The sequence below is a fragment of the Corvus hawaiiensis genome, chromosome 1 (assembly GCF_020740725.1).
Source record: "Corvus hawaiiensis isolate bCorHaw1 chromosome 1, bCorHaw1.pri.cur, whole genome shotgun sequence".
NCBI classification, from domain to species: domain Eukaryota; kingdom Metazoa; phylum Chordata; class Aves; order Passeriformes; family Corvidae; genus Corvus; species Corvus hawaiiensis.
Genome location: NC_063213.1, coordinates 73,025,327 through 73,050,042, shown reverse-complemented (window position 1 = coordinate 73,050,042; position 24,716 = coordinate 73,025,327). Strand labels below are relative to the sequence as shown.

General features: G+C 40.1%; 1 protein-coding gene across 4 annotated transcripts in view; it reads left to right on the top strand.

Annotated features, from left to right (window-relative positions):
* Positions 1 to 24,716, top strand: part of CDH6 (cadherin 6) — a 104,276-nt gene that overhangs the window by 41,234 nt on the left and 38,326 nt on the right. For 3 of the 4 annotated variants that reach the window (XM_048311036.1, XM_048311045.1, XM_048311053.1), the window contains exon 2: positions 11,380 to 11,735. In XM_048311036.1, coding sequence (XP_048166993.1) covers positions 11,508 to 11,735 — 228 coding nt within the window. In that variant the 5' untranslated portion in view covers positions 11,380 to 11,507. Of the gene's footprint in view, positions 1 to 6,127; positions 6,151 to 11,379; positions 11,736 to 24,716 lie in introns of those variants that run through there. The other variant, XM_048311060.1, reaches the window with a different exon arrangement.

Genomic DNA, 24,716 nt, shown 5'->3' with positions numbered 1-24,716 from the left:
TTAAGCAACTCATTAAGGTTTTTCAAAGAACTAGTGACATAAGTGGCATTATTAAATACTTCAGAAGCTATTCAGTCATAAGTAACATTATTCTTTTATACATTTTCATATTCTGAGAAACATAAAATTACTAGCAAAAACATATTAAAAGGCCCTTCTCAAAGAAGAAAGCCACCTCTCAGATGAGTGATTTGAAAAGCAAGTATGTGTGTTTCCTATTCATGAAACTTCAAGAGTTTCAGAAACATCACTCACTATTCACAAAACCTCAGTTAAGTAATGAGTCATCGTGGCTGGAAATATACACTGAAGTGGTAAAGTTTATTGCCTCACCTGAAGTCGCAGGTTGAGTGTAGCTGCTTCTGCCATGCACTTGAACAATGAATAAATATCATCCTACTGGAAACAGAATGTCCTACTTGTCAAATTGCTAGAACATCCCTGCCAGCATGGCATGGTGTTTATTCACCTGAATGAACCACAAGCATGCCTTATTCCCATTTTAGTACTCATTATTCTGTCCTAGTAACTCTGAAGTGACTCAGAAATGGTCAGTCCCTCTCGCCGCTGCAGCTGCTTCCTCATGCTAGGCCTCCTGGGGCTGTCCCCGTGGGTATCTCCACCCTCTGCCATCCAGTCTAGCCCTGCTTGAGAAGGTCTCCTAGATCCTTAACAGGATCACAAGTAGGATCAAAAGATCTAAGAAGGGAGGCCAGCCTATCTTCATTAGTTCTCCTCTCTTTTGCTACAGCTTCTTAAGCTGTGTAGTTAATAAGGGTAACATTAAGAAGCTTTTAGAGAATCTAGAGTGTTTTAGTGTAGCCAGTTACTATCACGATCAAAGAAAAAACAGACCTTTTCATCAAAAAAGAGACATGACCTCCTAATCTACAGTTCTTTTAATAGCACATTCAAAATGAAATCAGTCTTAATGGGCATCTCTTTATTTGCTAGTTGATTTCTCCTGTTGGAGCATATTTGCACAAGTGGAGTTCATTTGCCCACACTGAGCTGAGCATTGCAGGTATTTCTGATTTGGTAGCACTCTGCACCCATTTCACATTGGTAAATGGCCATGAAAGTCTAAGAGAGATAAGAAAGCTCCTGACAATCAAATGTGAAGTCAAAGTTTAGCTATTTCTATCGTGCCCAGGTTCCAGTACCTTATGTCCCACCTCGTTTGTTTTTGCCTAACTTCAGAGTGGGAAATTAGCATATGTTTCTGTCAAGAAGTCAAGAAAAATGTACTGAGCACTGAGCCTCTAGCAGAGAGGAAAATGCAAGCAGCAGCTGGTGAATAGAAAACTGCTTAAGAAAGACAACTGCTTTGCTCTACCACAGATGAAATGGGGCACACTGGGAACAGGGTAGCGAGGAGAGTCACTGTAGTGGAGAACTGCAAAACGTAGGCAGAAAAGATTAAGGTCACTAAAAGAAAAAAAAAAAGAGACAGCAGCCATACCATTTGGGATTGTGGCTATCCTAGAAATGTGAAGTTACAGACAGTTGTAAATAAAAAGTAGAAAAGAATAATCTCTTTTGTACCTAGGAAAAGTGCATATGTTCTAACATGCTTAAATTAGAATTGTGGGAAATCTGCTTACCTGTTTGCCCTCACTTGCTAAAATGGTTCTGTTGTTACAGTATCTGAGTTTCTTCTGAAGGAAATAAATCAGGATTTTAGCAATTAATATCATATTTCACAACAATATACACTGCCCAAAGCACATCCAAAACACTCCTGTCAAAGAATTTTCTTTTACTTGTGTCTGTTATTGAACTGCCTAATTGCTACTGTCAAAAATAGTCAGTCTTTGATGAGAAGATATGCCTGTGCTTATTGAAAAGACACCTTACCTCCTCCTTTCTTTTATTCCTGGCTATGCATGTGGCAGTATCATTATCACTCTACAATACTTGAGGGAGAACTGCAATGCCACTGAAGCATCTGCAAGCCCAGATTTTTCTCCTGTGTTTGGAGAGTATCGCTGACACTTTGGCCTTGAATAATTGCTATTCAGCACAGAAAGGATCTGTTGCCTATGGTTCTGTCTTATTTATGGGAATTCGTGGATAATTTTCCTCAGATGGCATGAAGGTAGATACCTAATAAATGGTAGGCTGAGTGTGCATGGAATAAAGCAAAACAGGGTATCTCCCCTAGAGCAAGAAAAACAGTTTTAAGGGAGAAGCTGACCAGGTTTTTCTTTAATGTGTCCAAAGGTTTTTAGTAGTTTCCTTACCTGATATTGTTGAGTGGTGGCATCCCATACGTTCCTCAGACTGGAGTCTTGTTTAAAATAGCTCTATTTTTGCTTTACAACAGAAAGCCTAAAATGTCACTGATCACTTCTAAGAGCCTGTCTAGGAGACTTCCAAATTCCAGTGTCTAAACAGAAATATAACAACAGGTATTCAGACCATGTAGCTTTTTCAGTGGGAGACAAAGCACTTTAAATTAGGCACTTGATGGTCACCTAAGAGTCTTTCTATTGTCTGGATAGGGAAGCTAGGCTCCTTTTCAGACAACAAATTTTGATGCGTAGTGTAGACTGAATTTCTTTTTGCCGACATGCCTGTTTTGAAGAGCCTGCTAGTTCTGTATTCTAACATACCTAAACAGATAAATAAAAAGGGTTAGGGGAAAGCACAACCTTATAATTTGATGGTAGCTTATTGCATGTCTGAGAACAACAGTAACTTGGACAACAAGATGACAACACTGCAGACTTCTATCAAGTACTGCAACAAGAAATAAGATTTTCCTACAAGCATTTTCATGGCTTCAGGGTTGCTTTGGGTACTGCTGAAAACTCCGGCTCTAGTTCCATGCACATCTGCTACTCTCTGCCATTAAGGTATTCATCAGGAATAAAAAATATGCATATCAGATATGCATAGCAGTAGGAGCACTACTGATTTCAACTACTAAACGTAGTTGATTGCTTGGCTGTTTTAGTCTTCTCTCTGTCAAGGAACAACTTAATATAATTTACAGTATTAGTCTGTATTATCTGCTAGTCACATACCTGTCCCTGGTTTAGATTAGAAAGCAGCATTAGCAGGGTGCTTCCTGCTGCAGGGGGACATTGAAATGCTGTGGAGGCCTGTCCCCACATCACCTGGAAAAGGCAGAAGCTGGAAGCATTTTGCAAGACCAGCTCCTGCTCCCTGTTAGTGCCACACAAAGGTAGCTCACAAAGAGGACAGGATCAGCTAGAGCTGTGTCTGTCCTTCCTCTCCCATATCACTCCTTGCAGAGGTGACCAGCCTGTGATACCTGCGTAACGTTGCTGCTCTTGCCTTCACACCCAGAGAACATCAGATCCTTTTCCAGGTGCTCCAGCTACAGTGTCCACATATCCTCCAGCTCACACCAATGTCCAGCCAGTACATGCAGCAAAGGTGCTTGTGGTGCTTAAAGCACAGGTAGGATGACTTGGACTTCCATCAGAAAGGAAGAATAATATCCTGGTGATTAGAATACTGCTGTATGCCTCAAGAATCTAGGTCCAGGTTCCAGCCCTTCCATAGATATTCTTGAATGACCACAGAAATGTCACTTAATGCAGCCATACAGTGAAAACAAGATTTCCTTTTCCGTGTCGTTCCTCTGTCTTGTGTGTTGAGACTGTTTTTGCACAGTGGATAAAAGATACACGCCCAGTGTGGCTAACTACAGAGACTGAGATGGGGCATCTCTGGAACAGTATGACATTAAGGCTCTTTTCAAATGCCAAGTGATAAAAAAATCAAAATCTCTGAGAACAGACAAATATCATCATCAGTTCACTCACCAGCTATTGAATAAATCCATACAGTCATCTTTTGCCATGGCCATTCACGAATCAAAGAAGGAGATACATTTCTCACTTTCCCTCTTTTGTCAGTGTGTGCTTTTGTGAGGCCTGGTGCTCTCACTAGGTCCACTAGGATTAAATCAGTTGTATTGTACAAAACCACCATGTTAATAGTCCCCAGTGCAGGATGGAGGTAGTAGTTATCTTAGTATTTCTGCTGCATTTAGTTATTTTTATAGTTCTGCACCTTTTTTTTCCTGCTGAGAGAACTGAATAAAAAAATGACTTTGAAAGACATTATAATCAACGGCTGCTGGCTGCAATTACATTGTGTACTTGATGTCTTCATAAAGTACCTCTAGTTTAAACCCACAAATCTTTCAGTTTGAATTCTCTCTTGGCTCTGTTCTGTTTTGTTATTTCAGTGGTGTATTTACAGGAATGATCGCTAGAGTATATGGGTTTATATAACAAAGAGATAAAAAAAAAAAGCTATCAGAAGATTAAAATTTCATCAGCTATCTTTGCACTGGAAAAGTGACATTTTGTTCCATTTATGACTGATATTTACAAAGGCAAGCCTCATGGACAATAAAGAAAAAAAGCATTTGGGTTTCAGTGCTGTAAAAGCTTATTCACACTTGAGAAAATTATTAGATGGAGACTTTCAGATTTAAATGGTCATAAGAGAGACATAATTGTAAAGTGAGCTCAAACTCAACAACTGTGTTTTAAGTCCAAGTCAATTATGGACAAGTCTGCAGTGTTACAGCTTCTGAGCACATGAAACTCAGCTATTACTGAAAATATCCAGCAAGAAATTCTTTGCTATATATGAAAATGTACTAATATGATTTATTAAAATATATTAATATGACACGGAAAAGAAGTGAATATGCTAAATTTGGAAGCTTCTATTTTTTGAAGTTAGATGGAATACTTTTTTTTTCTTTGTGCAACTAATGTCACTTTAACCTTTCCCCCTCCATGGTAAGAAAGTAATTTTTTTGCAGATTTTCCTTAAAGACTTAATCATTTCCCTGCAGTCTTGCCTCCAGGCTAGAGGAATCACATCCTTCACGTTAGAGAGGATGGCCCCAAGGACACCCTAGGGTCCTGGCTTCTCTGACTCAAATTCTCCTAGGGACTTGTGAATTGCTCCTTTGGCTTGGCTTTGCAATAAGGTAAAATCCAAACAACAGATGACCAGATCCTTACCTAGAATGTCTCATTCCATACCACAGACTCTCATATCTGACACAGTAAATGCAGAAGTCACTATTTAGCCATTTTTCTCCTCCCCTATTAAGGCTTTCCTCACCTTTGGTTCCTCAGGCTTTGACAAAGATGTTGATGTGTTCCCCTCTATGCAGACCTGACAGATTTAACACTAGCACGTGACGGTTGAGCCAGGGGAGAGTCCTCCTAGCAAGGACTGAGTAGAGAGAGTTCCTCTTGCTGCAGGGTCTTGCTGGGGGACTAGAAAGTGACTCTCCTGCATAGGGAAGCTGTGAATCCACAGCCTGCAGTCCCGTTACTGTCACTGCTAGTTGGCTCTGTAGAATTGTTTGGGATTTAAGCAGGCTCAGTTTGCCTGACAGACTTAACTGGTGCTGGCTGGGTAAGCATCTAGAAAATGTCAGAATACTGTCAATGCGTTCCCACATCATCTACAAAATTAAATATAAATTAGAGCTTCCAGGGTAGAACCCTCCTTTTCCTCCAAAGATACTGGTGGTAAACACTTCATACAATGATGAAGCCAGGGACTAGTTTGTATCTTTCCACCAAGAACTCTGAATTAGAACTGTTTCGGGGGCAGTAAAGGCACGTATACTTGTGCATTCATAGTGTAATCTGCTAGAATGAGAGAGTAGGGTCTATTCTCTGTCTTGGTGCATCTTTCTCTAAGAACCTAAGTGTCGCGTTCCACTGTGGGGAACTGCGGAGAGTTCTTTTAAAAATTGATGGGAACGGAATTAAGCCTAACGGGGCGAACCTTGTATCTGAGAACCGTTTATTGATAACAAGAACGGAAAGTAAAAGGACTTGCCCAAACGAAAGAGGGCTAGAAGAGACAAGAAAGGAAAACGGGAAAAGAATGGGGGAGAGGAGAGCGAGAAGCAGGGCGTTAGCAGCAGCGAGGAAGGGCAGTGCTGGCGCTGTCCCGGCAAGGCTGTGCCGCGGCCGGGCCGGCTCTCACCGAGCCTGCGCGGCTCCCGCCGGGCGCGGCTCCCGCGGCGACGGCCCCGGACACGCGGTGACAGGGCGCTCGGACGGGAGGAGCAGGAGCCTGGATAGGGTGGCGGTGACCGGCTGGATCGGGGCGGCAGGGAAGGAAGCAGCCCAGGTAGGAACACGGGGCGAAGTGGCAAGGCGGCGGCCAGGGGCTCAGAAAGGCAGGACAGGTGCGAGGGCCAGCCAGCGAGGGCAGGAGAGCCAGAAGGCAGGCTGGGACCAGGGCAAAGGGGGGAGCAGGCAATAAACAGCAGTGAGCCCCAGCGAGCCCTGACACAGTTGGTTTTTCTAGCCGTCTGGCCCCTCCCAAAGTCCGCCCAAGGACAGGGGACCATTGGTCCCGCTCCATCTTTGTGTGCCGTCCATTGGAGGAGACTCTCCGCGGCCTGGTTGGAGCAGCCCCTCCGCAGTGTCTCCCGCTGCCTGCCTCGGGGGGGGGTGTTGCCAGGCGAAGCCTACCCAGAGCCGAGGCTTCCCCCACTCCTGGCTGCCTCCTGCAAGTGGCCGGTGTACGCTCCCTCACCCCACATGCCTCTGACAACCCTGACAGCCAGGTTGAGGCAAACTAAAATGGCTGAATTCAAACTGAAGTGGCTTCTCACACCAAGCAAACTCCATAAGGATTGATGCAATTTGTTGTGTCACAGAAATAATAAATAAATAAATAGTCACACCTCAAGCTCCAAAACATTTCCCGTGCTCAGTTTCCTATATATTATGCCAAAGCGTATATTAACTTTCACTTCCTCATTCAGTTGCTGTGTGAGAATAGCAGTGCATTATCAGTTCTTCAAAACACAATTGATGTTCATTCCAGTTTACTAATGGACCTTAATCCAAATCTGCAAAGCTTTGTATCCAATGCTCAAACAATGAAGCTGTACCTCTCTGACTAGAGAATAAAGGATCTATTAAACTGGCACTTCTGTTTGAGTAAAGGTTGTATCAGAAACTTTAGAGACACCGATGGTTGCTAGCCTATTTAGAAGCTATTTAAAATCTAATTATCAGCAGCCCATAACATCCAGGATGTATAAATTCATAAAGAAACATAATTGTTTCTGTAAAAAGCATAAGAGTCCAGAGTCTAGTCTGCTTTATAAAGCATATTCCTTTGAGAGTCTGCCGATGGAGTGAGTACTGTGGGGCTGAACAGAAAGGAATGAAGAAAATTGCTTTTCCCTCTCCTTGCTGATGCCTCTCAGGCTCTTTGCTAGTCTGGTTTATTTAACAACCAGCTGGGAAGAGCATTACAACCCACAGTGCTGAGCAGGAACAGAGTTGGAACCTCTTTGGGGCTCCTCATGTCAAGAATCTATACCTGATGCCTGTCACTGCGCCAGAAAGGCATCTCCAGGGCAGGGCTCCCTCATTCATAGGAGTGACTCCAATGGATGCATTTCTTTTTTGATTTATAGTTGAAATACTTGGATATTGCTCTGGAAGGATGTAAATTTGCACTGAGTTCTCACATTAAGACATTACATTAATGAAGTATTGGAGGAGAGGGTGAATATGACTATGACTACTATCGCCTGGGGGAAGTAATTTTGAAGTTGATACTCAGTGATTAAGCAATTGTCTGAGCTGTTAATCCTTCAAAGAGGCATGGACATAAACTTTAGATCTGCAACTCATCACACTGAAGAAAGTTCTGTAGCTGCAAGTTACATTGCTTTTATGTTAACAGTGATCATAGCTAAAGTTAGACTGGGATTTTTTTTTAAGTCTGGATGTGCACATTTCTTCTTTTCTCGTAAAAAGCCAAGATTCGCTATATATTTGAGCTGACAGAGCTAAGCCAGTTGTCTGAGGCTGTTGTACACTAAAATTGTTTTTCACTCTTGACAGTTGATTAACACAGCAAGTTCCCCAGCCAGCTGACCAGCTGATGTTTGAGAGAAATGCCATGTTTAAAGTGCCTCCTTTTACCTGTCTTTGTGCAATGTGAAGAAAACAAATTTTAGCTCCCATCCCCAGGTCCCATCAGTTATATTTGCACATCTACCCTTAAAGAATCTCCCTGGTAAATGACTTGTTTTCAAAATAAAGAGAGATTGCAGAGACCTCTCTGGAGCATGAGACACTGGGACTGGAGCACAAAATGGCATTTAAGAGCCACAAGAGCTCGCTCTGCTAAATCCTCAGCTCAGAGTGTAGTGCTCTGTCCTTTTTATTCACTCAACTGAATTTATCACTATGCCCCATGAAAGAGTAATCAGCACCCATAGGGCAGAGACACCGTGGGTTCAGTTGGTACTTACCCCGATTGCACGCTTGAGCCAGGGTCTGTAAAGGTGTGTCTCCTTTCTTGCCACTCACAGGGAAGCTGCTGGGGCTTAGCTGCTCTGCTGCATCATGCAGGCTATGCAGTCAAGAAGGACGTTACGGGATCATGCCCTTATTTCAGCATTTTGGACACATCTCTGCAGGGAAGAGTAAAAGGCTGTATTTCACAGCTATGATATCATTCTTGTAAGCTATAATTCAGCATGAGCCACTATAAAACCTTTCCCATGACATCAGAGCTGTGAAATATAGCTGACTTCAACTGCAGAAAATTCCCCCACAGGAATAATTGTTTCCTGGCAATTGGCGTTTGAAGGACTGATCCTTTAAAAGGCTGGCACAAATCCCGTCTAGGTAATGCTGCTCCAGGCAGCACTTCTCAGGAAATGTTAAGTGCAGGAGCAGAGGTATGGAGCCCCACCACAGGATCTGGCCATAGGGGTGGTGGGATGAGCACTAGAGGAGCCTGTCAGGTGATGATTTTCACTCACTTATGCCTCAAAAATCCAGACCTTACTAATAGCAAAGTTGTAGGTTTGCTCACTCCCTACCTCAGACCCTGCCTGCCCAGTAAGGTAAGACACATGTACCCAGCCAGAACCACTGTCTAATCCATCTTTCCATATCTGCCCTCCAAACACAGATCATCCTGATGATACATGCATCTTGATACATGGTAGATCACTGGGTCTGCCCCTACTTGGGGCAGTACTTACCTCCCCTGGGCAGGCCCCAATCTCTCCCCAAAGCAACCTGGCAAGAAAATGGAAGTCAAAATGTTGTATGAGACGTAATTTTCTCTTCCATATCACATGAAGGAAGATGTCCACTTGAATACAGTCCAATGAGAGGCAGGGTTAGAATGGATGTTGGCAGAGTGATAAAGGACAAGACCCTACACAGATTGGAAGGGTACAGGAGGAGGAGAAGAGAGACTATAGGTATGGAGAAAGTTAAAGCCGCCTCATCTCTCCCTGTCCTGGTGCCTGAATCTGCTGAACCTGCTGTCTGTGCCCTGCTGTAGCAACCTGCACGCTAGTTTGCCACTGTTCCATCAGTTGCAATGAAAGCAATTGTTAAACACATTGAGCTTAGTCATGCCAGCTTTTCCTGTTCCTCCTCTGGGAAGGCCTTGTTGTGAGCAGCAGCTCTGTTCTTGCTGTTCTGTCTCTGTGTGTATAGATACGTGTATGTGTGAATACACCCAGGGTCTGTGTCTCTCACAACACTCAAAGCTGTGTGTGGACACAACTCCCATGACCTGCAGGACAGAGTTGTCTTTTCCTATAGAAAGCTCCCTGGCTAACAGGAGGTAACTACAAATCTTCCCTCTTCTCCAGAAGAAAGTAAACTGCTTCAGAATTAATTGTACTATTTACATTCTTCCTCTTAAGGCTAAAAATCTTTTTCCTTCTCACACAGATGTTACCTCTTAACAGAATTTTACCTTTTGAAGCAGTAAAATAATATTGTTTGAACAGTCCTGTTCCATTACCTACTACTCATATAAAAGCTAAGTGGTATTTCTTTATAGAAAATGATTTATTAACAGGAACTCTGAGAGACTTAGGGTTATTTTATACAATTTATTACCAAGAACAACGACAGCCGGAAGAGTAGCTAACCCGAGGGATTGTAGGTACTGTAACTCCTTCAGCATAGCTCAAGGGCTAAATTCTGTCTAATGTACGCCTTTAAATAGGTAAACACGTAATATAGGAGAAAAAATGGTCGTTGATAAAGAATATGATCCAAGTAGTGTTGCGTGAAATGCAGTGAAACAAACAAACAAAAATTTTCTCTTCCATTTCGTATAGTCAGATTGTCATTCCACAGTCTTTCTTTACAAATACTGAGAGATGCTGTATTGAATTTTGAGCTGGTTCAGAATGATTTATTGGGTTTTGATCAGAATACTGAAAAAAAACCCCAAAACTTTTTTTCAAAGAGCATCAATGAGAAAGCAAATGAAAGTTAATCACATTATCCTTATCTGAGATTATAGATCTGTTTGAACTAAAAATATAATGAAGTGTTTACAACAAAAACATATGTTGTGGAATGTTTCTGTCAACTAATCCTGATTTCTTCACATTATAAAATGTTCCAAAGCTGTTCGTTAGGCATTCTGTAGGACTGGTTACCTGAGACACATAGTATATTTTCTTCCTTCTGAATAGAAGCTTTCAGCTTTTTTAAAAACAGAAGAACCGTCAACACTACACTGAGGTACTGTATCTGTAGCTTTTTGCATGTTGAAAATTACGCAGTATTCAAAGATAGAGATAATTTTCATAATTATTTTGTAGGTGCACCAATATTTTATATTAATAATAGTAGGAAGAAGTAGCTAGTAAAAACCCACAGGTAGCAATGTACTAGCTGGGGTTTGTTTTCTATTTTTAGAACTTATTAGTGAGACAATTTGCATATATAACTATGTATGTAAAGATTCAAAACTCAGTACAAAACTCTGGCAGCAGATAATAAGAAAACCAAGGTGTCCATTTCGTATGCCATAGCAAGCAGGTCTGTTATGTATGAGATAACGACAAATACACACATTTATTTCCCTAACCTGTTAAGCCAGGCCTTTCTAAATGAAGTCAAAGGCAAAACTCCTTCAATGTGAGAAGAAAATCCTGGAGTTAAGTCTAGTCTCTTCAGTCCATAACTATAGCAACAGAATGCATCCTGGGAAGACAGTGTGCAGTTTTGCTAGCATTTCTTTAATGCAATAAGGTAACCTCATCAAGATCCCCAATCAGAAAGGAATCAGTTCAGGCAGTAAAAGAGAAATATCTGGCTTGCCTTTATTGATGAAGGGAAGTAAATGGAGTTAAAGGGGACCCACACATACCCTAAATCCAAACATCGTGACTCCTTCTGCCTACTCAGATCATTTGAAGGACCATTTGCGACATTTTGATTCAGAAACAGCCCAGGTTTTCAACAATCGTTATTACTCGTCTGCTTTGTGGACTTACTTGCTGCGGTGATGACACTTAAGTACCTTTGGAAATGCTAAAAAAGTCGTTATTTTTCTTTTCAGAGTTCCTTTGAGACTGCAAAGACTATTCAAAGAAGGAGGACGGCATGAGATTGGATTCAGTGCAGTAAAGTAGGTTAGTTTGAGGACAAGACAAAAAATCATTATTCAGACCATCTTGTATTGCCGTGATGAGAACTTACCATTGCTTCTGGCTGCTGTTTTGGGCTGGTCAGCCCCACCAAAGTTTCTTAACTCCGTTATCCAAGAGGACTAGTGGCTTTCCAGAAAAGGAAAAGGTTTTGGTGTTGTCTGGAAACAGCAGGCAAGACCTCCATCGTTCCAAAAGGAGTTGGATGTGGAATCAGTTCTTTTTATTGGAGGAATACACAGGAACTGACTACCAGTATGTTGGCAAGGTAAGTTTCTTTCATATGCATCTGAGTTTTGATTTTAGAAGCACTGGAAAGCCAGCAGTAGCAAGTAGGGAAGAACAGTGCCTGCTACAACTTCTAGTTCGTGTTCCTGTTTGCCCAGCTTCTGCTGAGGAGTAATTCAGCGGAAAGGTTAGTATGTTTCAACTTCAAATTGTCATCAACAAGAAGTTCTTCATTTAACCAGGAAGTCCCATGGCAAATCATTGGCAATTCTGTTAAAGATTTTCCAATTTATTTTGTGTCTGGAAATAATGCAGCTTAATTATAGGCCAGATTTTTAGCTTCAAAATGGAATATGTGTTTTCCCTCATGCTCATTAATTTTGCTACAGTCAAACTACATAAACCAGAAGAGGTTTAGGTATAAGTTAGGATTCACAGTACCTGAATTTTTGGTTAGGATGGTCTCTACCCAGCAAAAGGCAATTATTTCCATTTTTATTCCCCACTGCACACAACAATGATGCAGCCATTTTCTGAGGAGGTTTCGTGGTGCCACTGAGGACTGCGTGACGTGACTTTCACACCACCAGCCATGCTCCTACAAAGCCTGGTTGAAGGACACTCTGCATATTTACTAAGAGGCACCAGGCAGCTGAAGACTTCTAATCTCAAAGCATGCTGACAGTTGGGAAGGGGTTCAAAAAAAGTTTAAAAAAGAAAAGTCACAGCTTAACTCTGAGAACAACATCCGCCTCCCTGAGCAGCAGACCCCCATGTAGGTAACAACCATTATGTGAGCTGTAGAGCTAATGCATCTGTGTTAAGAGCCTAAAGAGAGTCTATACTGCCCAAGGTGGCATAGTCTGTAGGAATATGTCTTGCAGAACACAGAAATTGTGCTATTGATGATGACATTCAAAGCAGAAACAATACAGCTTAGTTTTCCAAACTAAAATGGGGTTGTGTCTGATCCTAGTTTGATCTCTCAAGCCTTTTAGGAAAGGTTGCAGATCACAGTGGTTTGACATTTTATCTCCCTCTGCAAGCTTCTGAGCATTCCCATGAGAGATGGTGGCTGCTTTTCTTTCCTGCCAGTCAGCTGTCAGTCAAAGTTGGATGTGACACTCCTTTCCTGCTAAATGGCTGCAAGGCATGATTCAAATGAAGAGCTACTCAGAGCTGGTGTAATACTCATAGAACTCCAGCCAGGATAATGAGCATTCATGAAAGGAACCACTGAGCCCAATCTACAGGAAAAGGCCAAAGGCAGAGAGTCCTCAGAGAGGAGAGTTAGAGAAGGAAGATAAGAGGGTAAGAAAAAAAAAAACAGAAAAGAGTAAGAGAAAAGAACTAGAAAGACAGAGGTGGAAGGAATGGAAGCTTTACAAAGAGGAATCAAGATGGAAAGGAGGGGGAAATGATACTAAATGGGAGTAGAGGATAAGAGCTGGGAGAAAGTTTCCCTAAAGAGAGCAAAAACAAAAACAGAAGATGAGACAGTGAAGGAAAAAAACCAACAGGTATGAAACATGGAGTCAAGGGAAAAAAAAAAAGGCAACAAATTGAAAGACAACAGTCCTCCACACACCCACACACTCTTGTGTTTCACAGTCTGCCGAGGGTGGCCAGGGTATTGGGGATCTTTTAGTTCAAAGATAGTTTGTGGTCCTGAGATGAGTCCTACAGTCTCTCATTTTCACTGGGAATTTTGACATTAAACCTGCTCAGCCCCACATTCTTTCCACTGCAGAATTAGAGTTCAAGCTATTGACTTCAGAGGGACTGATGGGGAAGTGAATATTCCTGCAGGATAAGTTTGCTGAGACACAGTTAAAAAATGGTCTAGTTGGACCAGAAAACCAAGACAGTTTCAACAGGAGTCGAGAGAGAGAAAAAAATGTACGTTATTTTTAAAAGTTGTTGTTCCGCCTATTTGTACTTTATTACACTTTCTGTTGTAAAGCACAGAAGGAACACATAATGTATAAATGTCATTGATTCTGTGTTCCTAAGCCGTTCACAAGTGGCCTTTCACACATCTTTCAAATGCCAGAACTGCTCACACTCTTGTAACTGAACAATTAGCCAAGAGGCATGGAAGAGCAGCCTTTTATTATTAAAGTTGAAGATTGGTGTGAGGGGAAATGATAGAAACATCTAAATGTCTCCAAATTGAGGTAACCAGGCAATTTAACTGAGCAATTAAACTTGATTGATGTGGGCAAATGAGGATAATGATCATTTTTATCAAGCTTTTTTTTTTTTTTTCCCTCAGAGGACTAAATGTTAACCTTAAATATGGACTTAAAAATGCTAGGAATATAAAAAAAGAAATGTGAACAACAAAATCTTTTAAAACAATAGCAATATATGTATATAAAGGGGAATTGTGCTTATTCCTTACTGTATAAACAGGCAGACATGAATCTTCTGGGGTTTTTTGTGTTCAGTGGTTAAAGCTAGTGGGCATTAACATAATAACTATTAAAAATAAAAAGATTCTATATAAGCTACAAAAAAAAATCTTTTACTCATGCTAGTTTCGCTTTTTTCTTTTCATTTTTTTAGCATCTGTTTAATCCAAATATCTACATCAAAATATGAGATTTAAGAAGTCCGTTGTGAAAGATTCTAAAAAACAGTGCTATTTCTATGAGCTACCCAAATTACAGTTGTAAAATTCTGTAACTGTTTATAGTACAAAAAACATATTTGCATCATAGTAGTTTTAGAGAGTAGGGAAAAAACAGTGAAAGGGAATGGATTCAGGTTTGAGATAATAAAAAAGAAAGACAATCTCTCTGAAAACAGAGCTCAAGGCAGTACTGAAGACAATGCTGCAGCATCATCTGAGTCACAGACCAGGGCACTGTCGTTCTCCATACCCTGTATGCTCTTTATTCATTGAACCCAGAGCTTTCTGTCCTTTAAGAGTTAGTTGTCCAAGCACATATGAAACTTTTTTTTGGTAGCCATGGGTACTGTCAGCTATTAAAAAGTGCTCCCCAGTTTTGTATGCTGCACACTTCATTGTCAGCCCAAACATGCAACTGTGTCTCACTGGACAAGGATGTGCAGCTGCCAGGGGGACACTCACAGTGTTACAAATACAAGTTTATGTTTGCTGACACCAGATCGATCGCTTTATTATCCATCCTTGTATTCCTCAATTGCATTCCTGTATATTTGTGAAATAAAGTCTTTTTTAAAAGAGTTGGTATTCATGCCTCCAGTCACTAGTCTCAGACCCAATAATAAGGAACTTGAAGAAAAGTTCTAGACCGGAATTATTCGTTGCACTGCTGAATAACTTGTGAACTATAGCTATGCATTGAAGTGTGACTGATGGACATAGTGACATTTTAACCTGAAGATATCTTTTCTTCTGGTTCAGAAATTATAGCACTTGGCAGGGACTCAATCCAAAAATAAAATACAGGAATTACATGAGCATCAAAGTAGAGAAGTGTCTAGCACTACTACCTAGCCAAAATTTGCAACATCTGGGTTAGGTTTTAAATGAGATCTAGTTGTACCAGTGACTGCTTAGTGCAATTTTAAAGGGCTGAGGTGAATACATCTTTAAATCACAGGTAAACAATGAAGTAGTAGTGCAGCTGCATATAAAAAAATACACTGTGTTTTCTAGATATTTTCAGATATTCAAGGAGTAAAAAAAAAATGAAAAATTCTGCCCTGTTCCAGATTATACTCACAGCTATAGTTACTATTTGTATACACTTGACAGCTTTGACGTGACTGTCCCACTGGCTATGTAAAATCCATGTACTGGCATCCATCACTGAGTTTAGAGCACAAACCTAGAATCATTGTTACATAAAGGGATAGGATTCCATTTTCTTTAGGACTAAAGAAAGATCTGAACAAGTCTTAAATCTTACTCATTAACCCAGGAACAGCTTCTGGCAGTCTGCAATGGAAAGGACCAACTTGCTTTCCTGGTAACAACAGGCACAACTGTGGAATGGTTTGTAACACTCTGTCTGTCTGGCACTAAAAGGAAACTTCCAGACATACTTTTCATTTTTGCTGCGTCTTATTGATGTTCATATAGTTCAAGCAGTATGCTCGCCTGGGAGCTATCTGATGTTACTACCTGTACAGCCCATCATAAACAATCAGCCTCTGCTGACAATTCCATTTTTCAAGGAAGATAAAGTCAAACTCCTGCTGGTATGTGGCTTGGCAAAGCAAAAAGGATACTGTGTTACTGTAGGCAAAACCAGAATCTTTTTGTTTGGTGTTGAAAGAACCACTTGGAAAGATAAATTTCCCTCTGTCAAGGAATGGTTTAAGGTACTGTTGACCGTGCTTTGAGGAGGGGATGAACTAAATGTTACCACAGTATAGTTTCAGCAGTGTTTTCTTTCTTTTGTCTGATTTTACTTCTGGCTACAACTATTCTGAAGGCAAGCACAGCAGTGTATTTCAGCAGAAGCAAATAAAACAAAAGGCAGAATCCCTCCAAGTCATTGCAAGTAGGGGGACTAAGCAATGTACTGAGGCAAAATTATCTGGCTGTGAGCACACACGAGGGGCTATTTAAACAAAGAAAATTACTGTCATGTAATACAGTCCATGCCTTTTCAGCATTTTAGGAGGTAATGAGTAACATTACTCCAATGCTTAAAAGGTATCGTATCTTAATTGTATGGCATGATAACTAGCAAGAGAAATCTTCCCTTTCAGCTTTTAGTGCACTAGTGTTCTGCACTTACCTTTAAAATTTTTCTTTCCCAAAAAAAACGAAATGTGAAAAGTCAAACTAAAATGACTCCCCCATCTGCACTTTTAACATCCTTTATGCAGCTTTACTGGCAGACACTTGCTCAGTATTTGTTTTCCTTGCCTTGTAACTTGCACTATGATATATGCCTAATGCCTTCAGTTTCCTGTTCCAAGTACAGTGACTATTCGGCATTTTTGCAAAGCCTAAAGTTAAAAGTTACCCTTGTATGTTCTGTTTATTCAGAGAGTATCTCAAAGCAATTTTCCATTCATTTTTGATGATCAGAATAGCCTCTCTCAGGGTCTACATTTTGCATTCTGCATCCAGAAGAACTGTAAGCATTAAGACCAGCCTTTTACATGTGACAAAACTTATGTACAGGGAGGTTAAGTGTCCTTCTGCACAGCTAAATAAAGTCAGAAATTTCAAAACAGAGATTGAAAACAAAAAAAAAATCAAGAGTTCCTAGCCCCTTCCCCGCCTCCCCAATTTATATAATTAGGTCACCTGCCTGACACGTCAATAGACTGAGTACTTGTCATTCTCTTAAAAAGTAGAACAAATGCTGTGGCACATCTGCGCTTCCATTATTCCTCATCCATCAGTCATATTTTATGTTCCAGCACTTGACTTTCCCAAGTGCCCTTCATTTCTATATTGAATTGCACACACATACACACACTTGTCTTATATTCCTCTTCGAAAGATTTACTGGTGCTGATAGAAGTTCTCTGTACTGCCGGTCTCTGCGGAATAGAGATAACTCCGTAATGAGGGACAGTTGAGAGGTCAGAGGCCCAGGGTGACAATCCAGAAACAGCTTGCAGGTTTTAAACCATCATATGGGGGCTAAGAAAGGAGATAATGAACAATGGGTGGGATGGGCAAGGATGTTATTCAGAAAATGAAAAGGCAGGAAATACAGCATGGTTAATGTTTACGATCATCATAATTGTGAATCTACTTGGCATCATCCTTGCATCCAAATATATTACACAACATAAGAGCCTTGCAACCATCTGTTTCAAACAAACCCATTTCCTACATGATGGCACATGATGGTACTTACAGTGTAACGATACATAACCTCCTCCCCTACTTCCCATTCCACCTACAAAGCAAGCAAATCCTGGGACCCTCAAGGCAATAGTTCTGTTAATTCTTATTTTTCACTTTTGTGTCCCAAACAAAATGATTTTATTTTCCTCATGCTAATTACGCACTCATACTAGTGCTTACATTTTGGATCACATCTTTCCACAGATTATCCTGTTCTACTCTTGTTAGCAGTCTGCACATAGTCCTGAATTGTGTGTCCCTAGACTTCTAGCTATAGAAAAACAGCTGAACATATTAATCTTCCTCTCTAGAGAGAGACTACATGTGAAGTTCATGCTTTATTATGGAGTATTTAGATCGCTGTTCTCTGGAGCTGCAATTATTATTTTCTTATTTGTTTTTGTAACACAGTAGCATTCTCACTATGAAGCTCCAACATCATGAATGTAAATTTTGAAGGCTAGCGATAGCTAAAAAATAAAATGCCTCTTTCAGGCTTAAGACAGCCGTTGTTACTTCACCATTTGTTGTTCACAGTTGGCTTACCAAATATAGTAAACCATAAAGCTTAGAGAAATCTCTTTATTAAATTCAACATATTGTCTGTGCCTCCCTTTTCTTTTGCTGCCATTTCCCTCACTGGTGAGCATCGGTTCACAGTGGGGCAGCAGTGGGTTGAGAGCTGTGGCCAGTCAGTGTAACATTTCAAAACACAAACTGAAAATGTGTTGTGATGTGAATGCCTACTGTCGATCCATATGCGCTAATGCAGACTGTGGCTTGCTTTCACCATTAATGGGGTGAAAGAAACCTCAACATGCACTTGCAAGTACTTCAGGATGCAGTGAAGCTTGTAGTTATCATGAAAGTCTGAGGTGGCAGATGAAGGAAAGAATTGCCCTCTAGAAGGAAAAGAAAAGGAAAAAATATCAGTCCTTTCTCTCTTGTCTTCTAATTTCATTAAAAAAAACCCACCCCAAAACAGCAAAACAAAGGTTGTAAAGAAATAAAATACTGAGTGAGCTGCTAGATGTAAAAAAATTACATTAATGGTGAAGGGGGAAACATTAGCAAATGTTTATGTTAGAACTATAATTCCGACTGTTTTCTTTACAGAGTTGTTTATTTTGGAGTCGTATCATTCGATAAAGTCCCTCTATCCCCAGCTTTCTTATGCTATGTGGTACAGGGCAGGGCTCCTGGAGAGCTCAGCTGAAGTGGCCTCTCTGTATAGGAATATTGTCCCTTTGGCATTATTTCATACTTTGTCTCTTTGTGAAACATCAAGTGGTGTTTCACATTCGATGTCTGCTGGAACAAAGAAGGTTTTAATGTGTTGCTCAGGCTCACATAATGATCATTCAGTCATCTTCAGCATATTTGTCATCTCTGCTCGTTCTATATCTTCATGTTGGAAGGCGACATCAAGTTCAGTCAAGTCATTTGCATACCTTTTGTGTTTGGCATCATCTTATCATTAATGAAAGGTCAAGTTCCCCCCAAAAGACAGAACCAAACAACACAGCTGTACTTTTGGCTCTATGACATACTTCCTTGTACCTAGCAGCCCTTGCAGTCAAGCTGATCGGGGCACTGGCAGAGGATTTAAAGGGCATGCAAACTGAGGTGTCAGAGCACCCATTCGTAGTTCCTTTCCACTTCATGTAGTTTTACACATTTCAGGTCAGTTGCTTAAAGCACAGTTAATGCTTCTTACAATTGCTAAAGTTACTGACTATGGGAATAGCATAATTCCCACATCTTGGGAATAACAACTGCCAGGGGGTTGCCGGCAAAGAGTTAATGCCTGTGGAAGAAAACTCTTGCATGTATATTCGTGGTAATTGTAGACTCATGTGAGCTTGAGCCTCATGCTACTTCCAGGCAGATCCTGTCAGGATCTACGCCATTCACCTTATAAATATCTGTTATTTTATGTATGGAAATATTTTCTGAACAATTTCCTTTAGAATTTTTAGGCTGATAGTATCACACCAATTACATGTGCTTCAGAGAGAATTCTTTTCTTTCATGAATAATAGATATTATATAATTGGGAGAGCATAGACACAAGTATTCTCATCAAAAGAATTCCAGGTTCTCCAGTCAAAATTAATACACATTCCTAGATAGGCTATGCTGGATCTTGAACCTGAATTGGTGTGACTTCCCCTATTTTCAGAATTTAAGTACTTTCCCCAAAGACTGTGGCTTTTCAGACATTATAGAAAGAAATATTTTATTACTGTCACCGTCCTTAGATGCATCTGATTTTTTCTTACAGAACTGTTTCAAATTTACTTAAAAGGCTTCTGATTTATTAGTTTTTGTCTACTGTGGATAGTGCTTCACTCTACCAGAATTTTCTGTCTGACTCAAGGCCCTTTGGGGCCTCTGGGCAAAGTGCTGTTCCATATCCCTGAGCAGTTCTCCTTTATTCATGACGAATGGGTCCAGCATAATACACCCACTGGTCAACTCATCAATCACCTGGGTGAAGAAGTTGTCTCAGGACATTCTGCAGAAACCTGGGCTGCTTGCACACAGACATATTGCCCTTCCAGCAAACATAAGAATGATTAAAGTCCCCCAAGAGTACTATGACCTGCGATCACAGGGTTTCCTCCCTAAAGAAGGCTGCATCTGCTTCATCTCTTTGAGCAGACAGTCTGTGGCAGATACCTAATGTGATGTCTTGTGTTGGTTTGTCCTCTTATCCTGAAGATCTCAACTGATTTGTCACCTGTTCCAAAGCAAAGCTCCACCTACATGTGCTGATTATTTGCTAATCCACCTCCTTGCCTTCCTGACCTGGCTTTTGTAAGGGTCTACATCATTCTGCTGCAACATTCAGGTCATGTGAGCTGTCCATTTACAGCTTCACTAATTGCACTTTGAGAAGTACTTATTTGGAAGAAGTATCTTCTCAATGCCAGACTTGGCTGAAGTTTCCCATGAACATTTTTCTAGTTGAAGAGTCTTCCTCAAGAGGGTCCTGTTGAGAGATAAATGTATGACCTTTTATATTGCATCTACTGTCTCACATATCCTTGATTATCTGGTTATATAACACAAACTTCTGTTTAGAAACAAAGTTGGGGAACATGAGAGAATGGAAATATTTTTCCTTTTCCCAGCTTCTGATGTATAGAACTAAATGACAGGGGCATGAAAACAGATTAAAGACTCAATTAAACCTGTGGATATGAATTAGTTTCCTTTTTGTTAAGTCTTCATTTAAATCTGAATGTGCGTTCTCATTTGTTTTAGCGTTTGTCTTTATCCTCCCTTCTTCATCCCCCTTCTTCCTCCCTGACACACACACTTTTATATAGCATATAAAATTCATACACACATTTCAGGGTTTGATTGTCAGCATCAAGCACTCAGAATATCAAAGGGTCACCTTTGTCAGTAAGCAAAGGATGAGCATTTGCTTTCAAGTGCATCCATCAGGGAGTAGTCAGAAGCTGTTACTTGCCAAAGAAGCCTGATGTTTTATTCAACTATATCCCAGTAAAAACATTTCTGGATATAAGGCCAAGGTTTTGTTTTGTTTTGTTTTGTAGTTCATCTTTCAGATAGATTCCTCCTACCCCCACAGGAGAATAGAGGTTTTCTTGGAATTAGAAATGTATGTGCTCATATACCTTGATTAAGATGCTGTATTTGCTTACAGTTTAATTATGAAGCATTTTTAAAAGTTCATGATTCCAAAGAAAACATCTTGTCAGTGATTAAATAGATAATTCTGACCAGTGATAAAGAGTAATCAACTGTCCCTGGGTGACTTCCCAGAGAAATCAAAGATAAATGAAGCTGGACATACAATACAGACTGATTTCACTAAATCTACACATCACACAATTTAAAGAATAAGGCAAATATACTAAAATTATTATTGCTGTGCATGTTTGCTGAATGTACTCTTTTCAAAAAAAAAATATTTTCTCCTAATCTCAGGAGAATACCTGCTGCCATTTTCTACTATATTATTCCCTTTTTAAATTGACTAATGCAGTACAGGACAGAGGTCCCATTATAGTCAGTGGAAGGATATTAGGCTATTGGAATTCACTTCCTCTGACTTGGAAAAAAGCTGTAAAGAAAGTTGGTGCTCTTGAATTGTAGGCAATTCAATTGTAGGTTCTAATTGAAAAATGGGGTTTAGGCATGCATCCCTTCGTGAACTCCATGTATTCCCGTGGAATGTCATTACAAGTCAGGCACTTAATTTTCTTTAACCTCACATATGAAAGCACATATACTACTTTCCAGGGAATTTTTAAGATACCTCAAAATGCTACTTTAGCTAATATAGCCAACCTTGGAATGCAGAAACTCCCCTGCCTGCCCATTCAAACCTTTGGTGACAGTAACCTTCATCTGGGGCATAATAACAAAAACCTGAGAACAATTAGATTTTCTACCATTGGATTAAGGATAGGCCATCCCCCCACAATCTAAATACAGCAAGCTGTGGCAAAGCCACAGTATTGCTAATCTTGATGCCAGTTAAATGATGCACAGTCTTTCCATGAACTAACACAGAACAAATTACACCCAAGGTTCTCAAATCATGTTATAATCATTGCATACAGAACTGGACATTGTTAACATTTTACTGCAGAGAGAATGTAGAAGCATCAAATGGTGATCTAAGATTAGGCAGGAGGACTGTGACAAACACAGTATTAAAACCTGACAGTGTGTTTGTGGTTACAAGCCTGTCTTTCCCTTACATAGCTCGTGTTTTTTTCAAAGAAATACTCTTAAAGGTACTTCACTGAGTGAACCTAGTTTGTATTTTTTTTATGTATACCAAGAAAATCATCAGTGATGTCTCAGACTAAGTTTCCCATTTAGTCTTTAAGTCTCACTGTTGAAGCCAATGACTGACTGCTCAGTTAGGGTGATAGATTGGCAGTGGTGCAATATCTGTCTCCTAATACGCCTCGTATAGCTCTTTCAAGCATTCAGAGGCTTGAATTTTCATTCCTGATCACTGAATTGTATACACTAGATAAAATAGTTTTTAAATCTATTCTAAACTTCTGCTCAGCTATTCAAGAGAGTTCTCCTAGTACTTGAGCTAGGTTGTGACAAGTCTAGAGTTGGCTAAGTCATTTCTACTTTTTAGTAAGTGAATGCTAATGTGTAAACTGAAGCAAATCCTCATGTCTATCAGGTCCTTTTGCTACTACACAGTTGGAAAACACTAGCAAAAATAAATAATGCTTGCTTTGACAAAGAAATCCAGGTGATTAAATAGATGGACCAAAAGCATAAAATGGATTTTAGACTGCCTTGGCCTTCCTTGAGAGAAGAACAAGATCTCCACGCTTTTGTGAGGGTAATTGCAGAAGTCTGTATGATGATCTATTGTTACCAACACTACTGTTTAGCTGAAGAGAGCTCTTTGATCTTTCAAAGGCATACTGAAGCCCAACTGCTCTAAGTAAAACTGGGAAAATTCATATATACAACCCATGGATTTTTTTTTTTTTTTTTTTTTTTAAGTGAGAGGTCAGTTATTACTCAGAGTCAGAATTGTTTTGAATTCCTTAGAGTCTGAAAGGAAGACTGCTTCTTTCTTAGTATTATACAGTAGTTCAAAGAATAGCAAGAAGTTTGATAAAAGGACATGAAACTCAAGGGCCCATATGTATAGGGATCAGACTTGACACCACGATCTCTTGTTCCTTACAAATTAAAGACCTATTTGTCTTTGTAAAGGCAAACTTTGTAAATTCCTGCTATATTTGGCTTAGAGATAAGAGGAAGAGGAACAAATAAAACTGCATTACCACAGAAATGCTAAGTAGCACTCAGCTCAGGAGAACATGGAGGTACCTTTACATGGTTTGTAGCTTTGCCAGATGCTCATTAAGATCTGATAATCAGTTGCCCCTAGAGAGAAGGGCCATCAGAATGAGGTACCTTGCTAGTTTGATGTACTGCAGCACAGGACAAAAGCTCTTGTGCCAGTATCCCTGTTTAATCACAATGAAGAGCAGAAGCAGCTGGGGAGCCCTAGAGGAAGAAGACTTGAGAGGCCCCAGGCAATGTGGAACGGATTGACATATTCCAACTGATTTTTTGCAAAGCTGATTAGCTGTGGCTGCATGTTTGCACTTCAGGTTAGAAAACCCATTTGTGATTTTGAAGGGTATGTAATAAAGGTGTGAGTCACCAGAGTATGGATGTTTATTCTTAGTTCCATGCATTTAAAAGAGAACAACAGGTTCCCAACCACACTTTGGGCAGCCTGTTCCTTAAACCAAGGATTCCAACATCAGCCAGACTGTAGTCCCTGTCTATCTCAGGCCATGTGGGCTCACATATGGCCCTCAAAGAAAGAGACTTCCAGCTGGCCTGAAGGGTGTGAGCCTGAGGTTCCAAAGTGAAAGAACACGTTACATCTTGTCTCTGGTCCAGTGACGAATTCTTATTCCTTTGCCCTTTATATCTCTTACTCTTTTTATTTTTTTTACTCCAACAGCCTATATTCTTATGGTAGTGACTTTTTTGTATTCTATTTGTTTTGAAATCAAATGCCTCTGTCTTTTATACTTAGTTTGCCTTTCGAGTACCTGGTTGCTTCTGAATCTTGAAATATGCTTAGTGGTTTTTATTCTGTTCATTTTCTGAATGTGTTCATCTCCACAAAACCAATTTTCGCCTCACTTAGTGTCATTCATTTATAGGGAACAGACTGGCACTGCTGCTTTTGAGAATGAACGTGAAAGTTCACTGACATTTTGATACTCTCAAGAAACAGAAAGACAACATCGCCGTGATATTTTTTTTAATTTCTCCTGTAATTCTTAATATCAGGACAATATGTTTTGCAGATGATACTGCTGTTACTGAACACTTACAGCTTTTTTCACTGTTTGTAGTGGGTGCAATTTTAGCTTTTTTTTTTGTTCTTCCATCTCATGGCTGCTTTCTTTTTTCTTTTTTTTTTTTTTTAAAGCCAATACTTCGGTTAAAGGGTACCCATAAAGAATATTGTTGTTTTACCCTTTGCATGTTATGCACTTGAGGTGGTTATCTTAATAAAGCATTTAACTTATGTTTTAATAGTTCAAGTATGGAATTCCCATATCCTGTGCTGTTTTTTATTAGTAATATTTCAATATTTACTGAGTTTTTCTGCTAATCTGCCTGTTTGCATGGAACCAGGGCTGATACGCATTTTGTAAACAA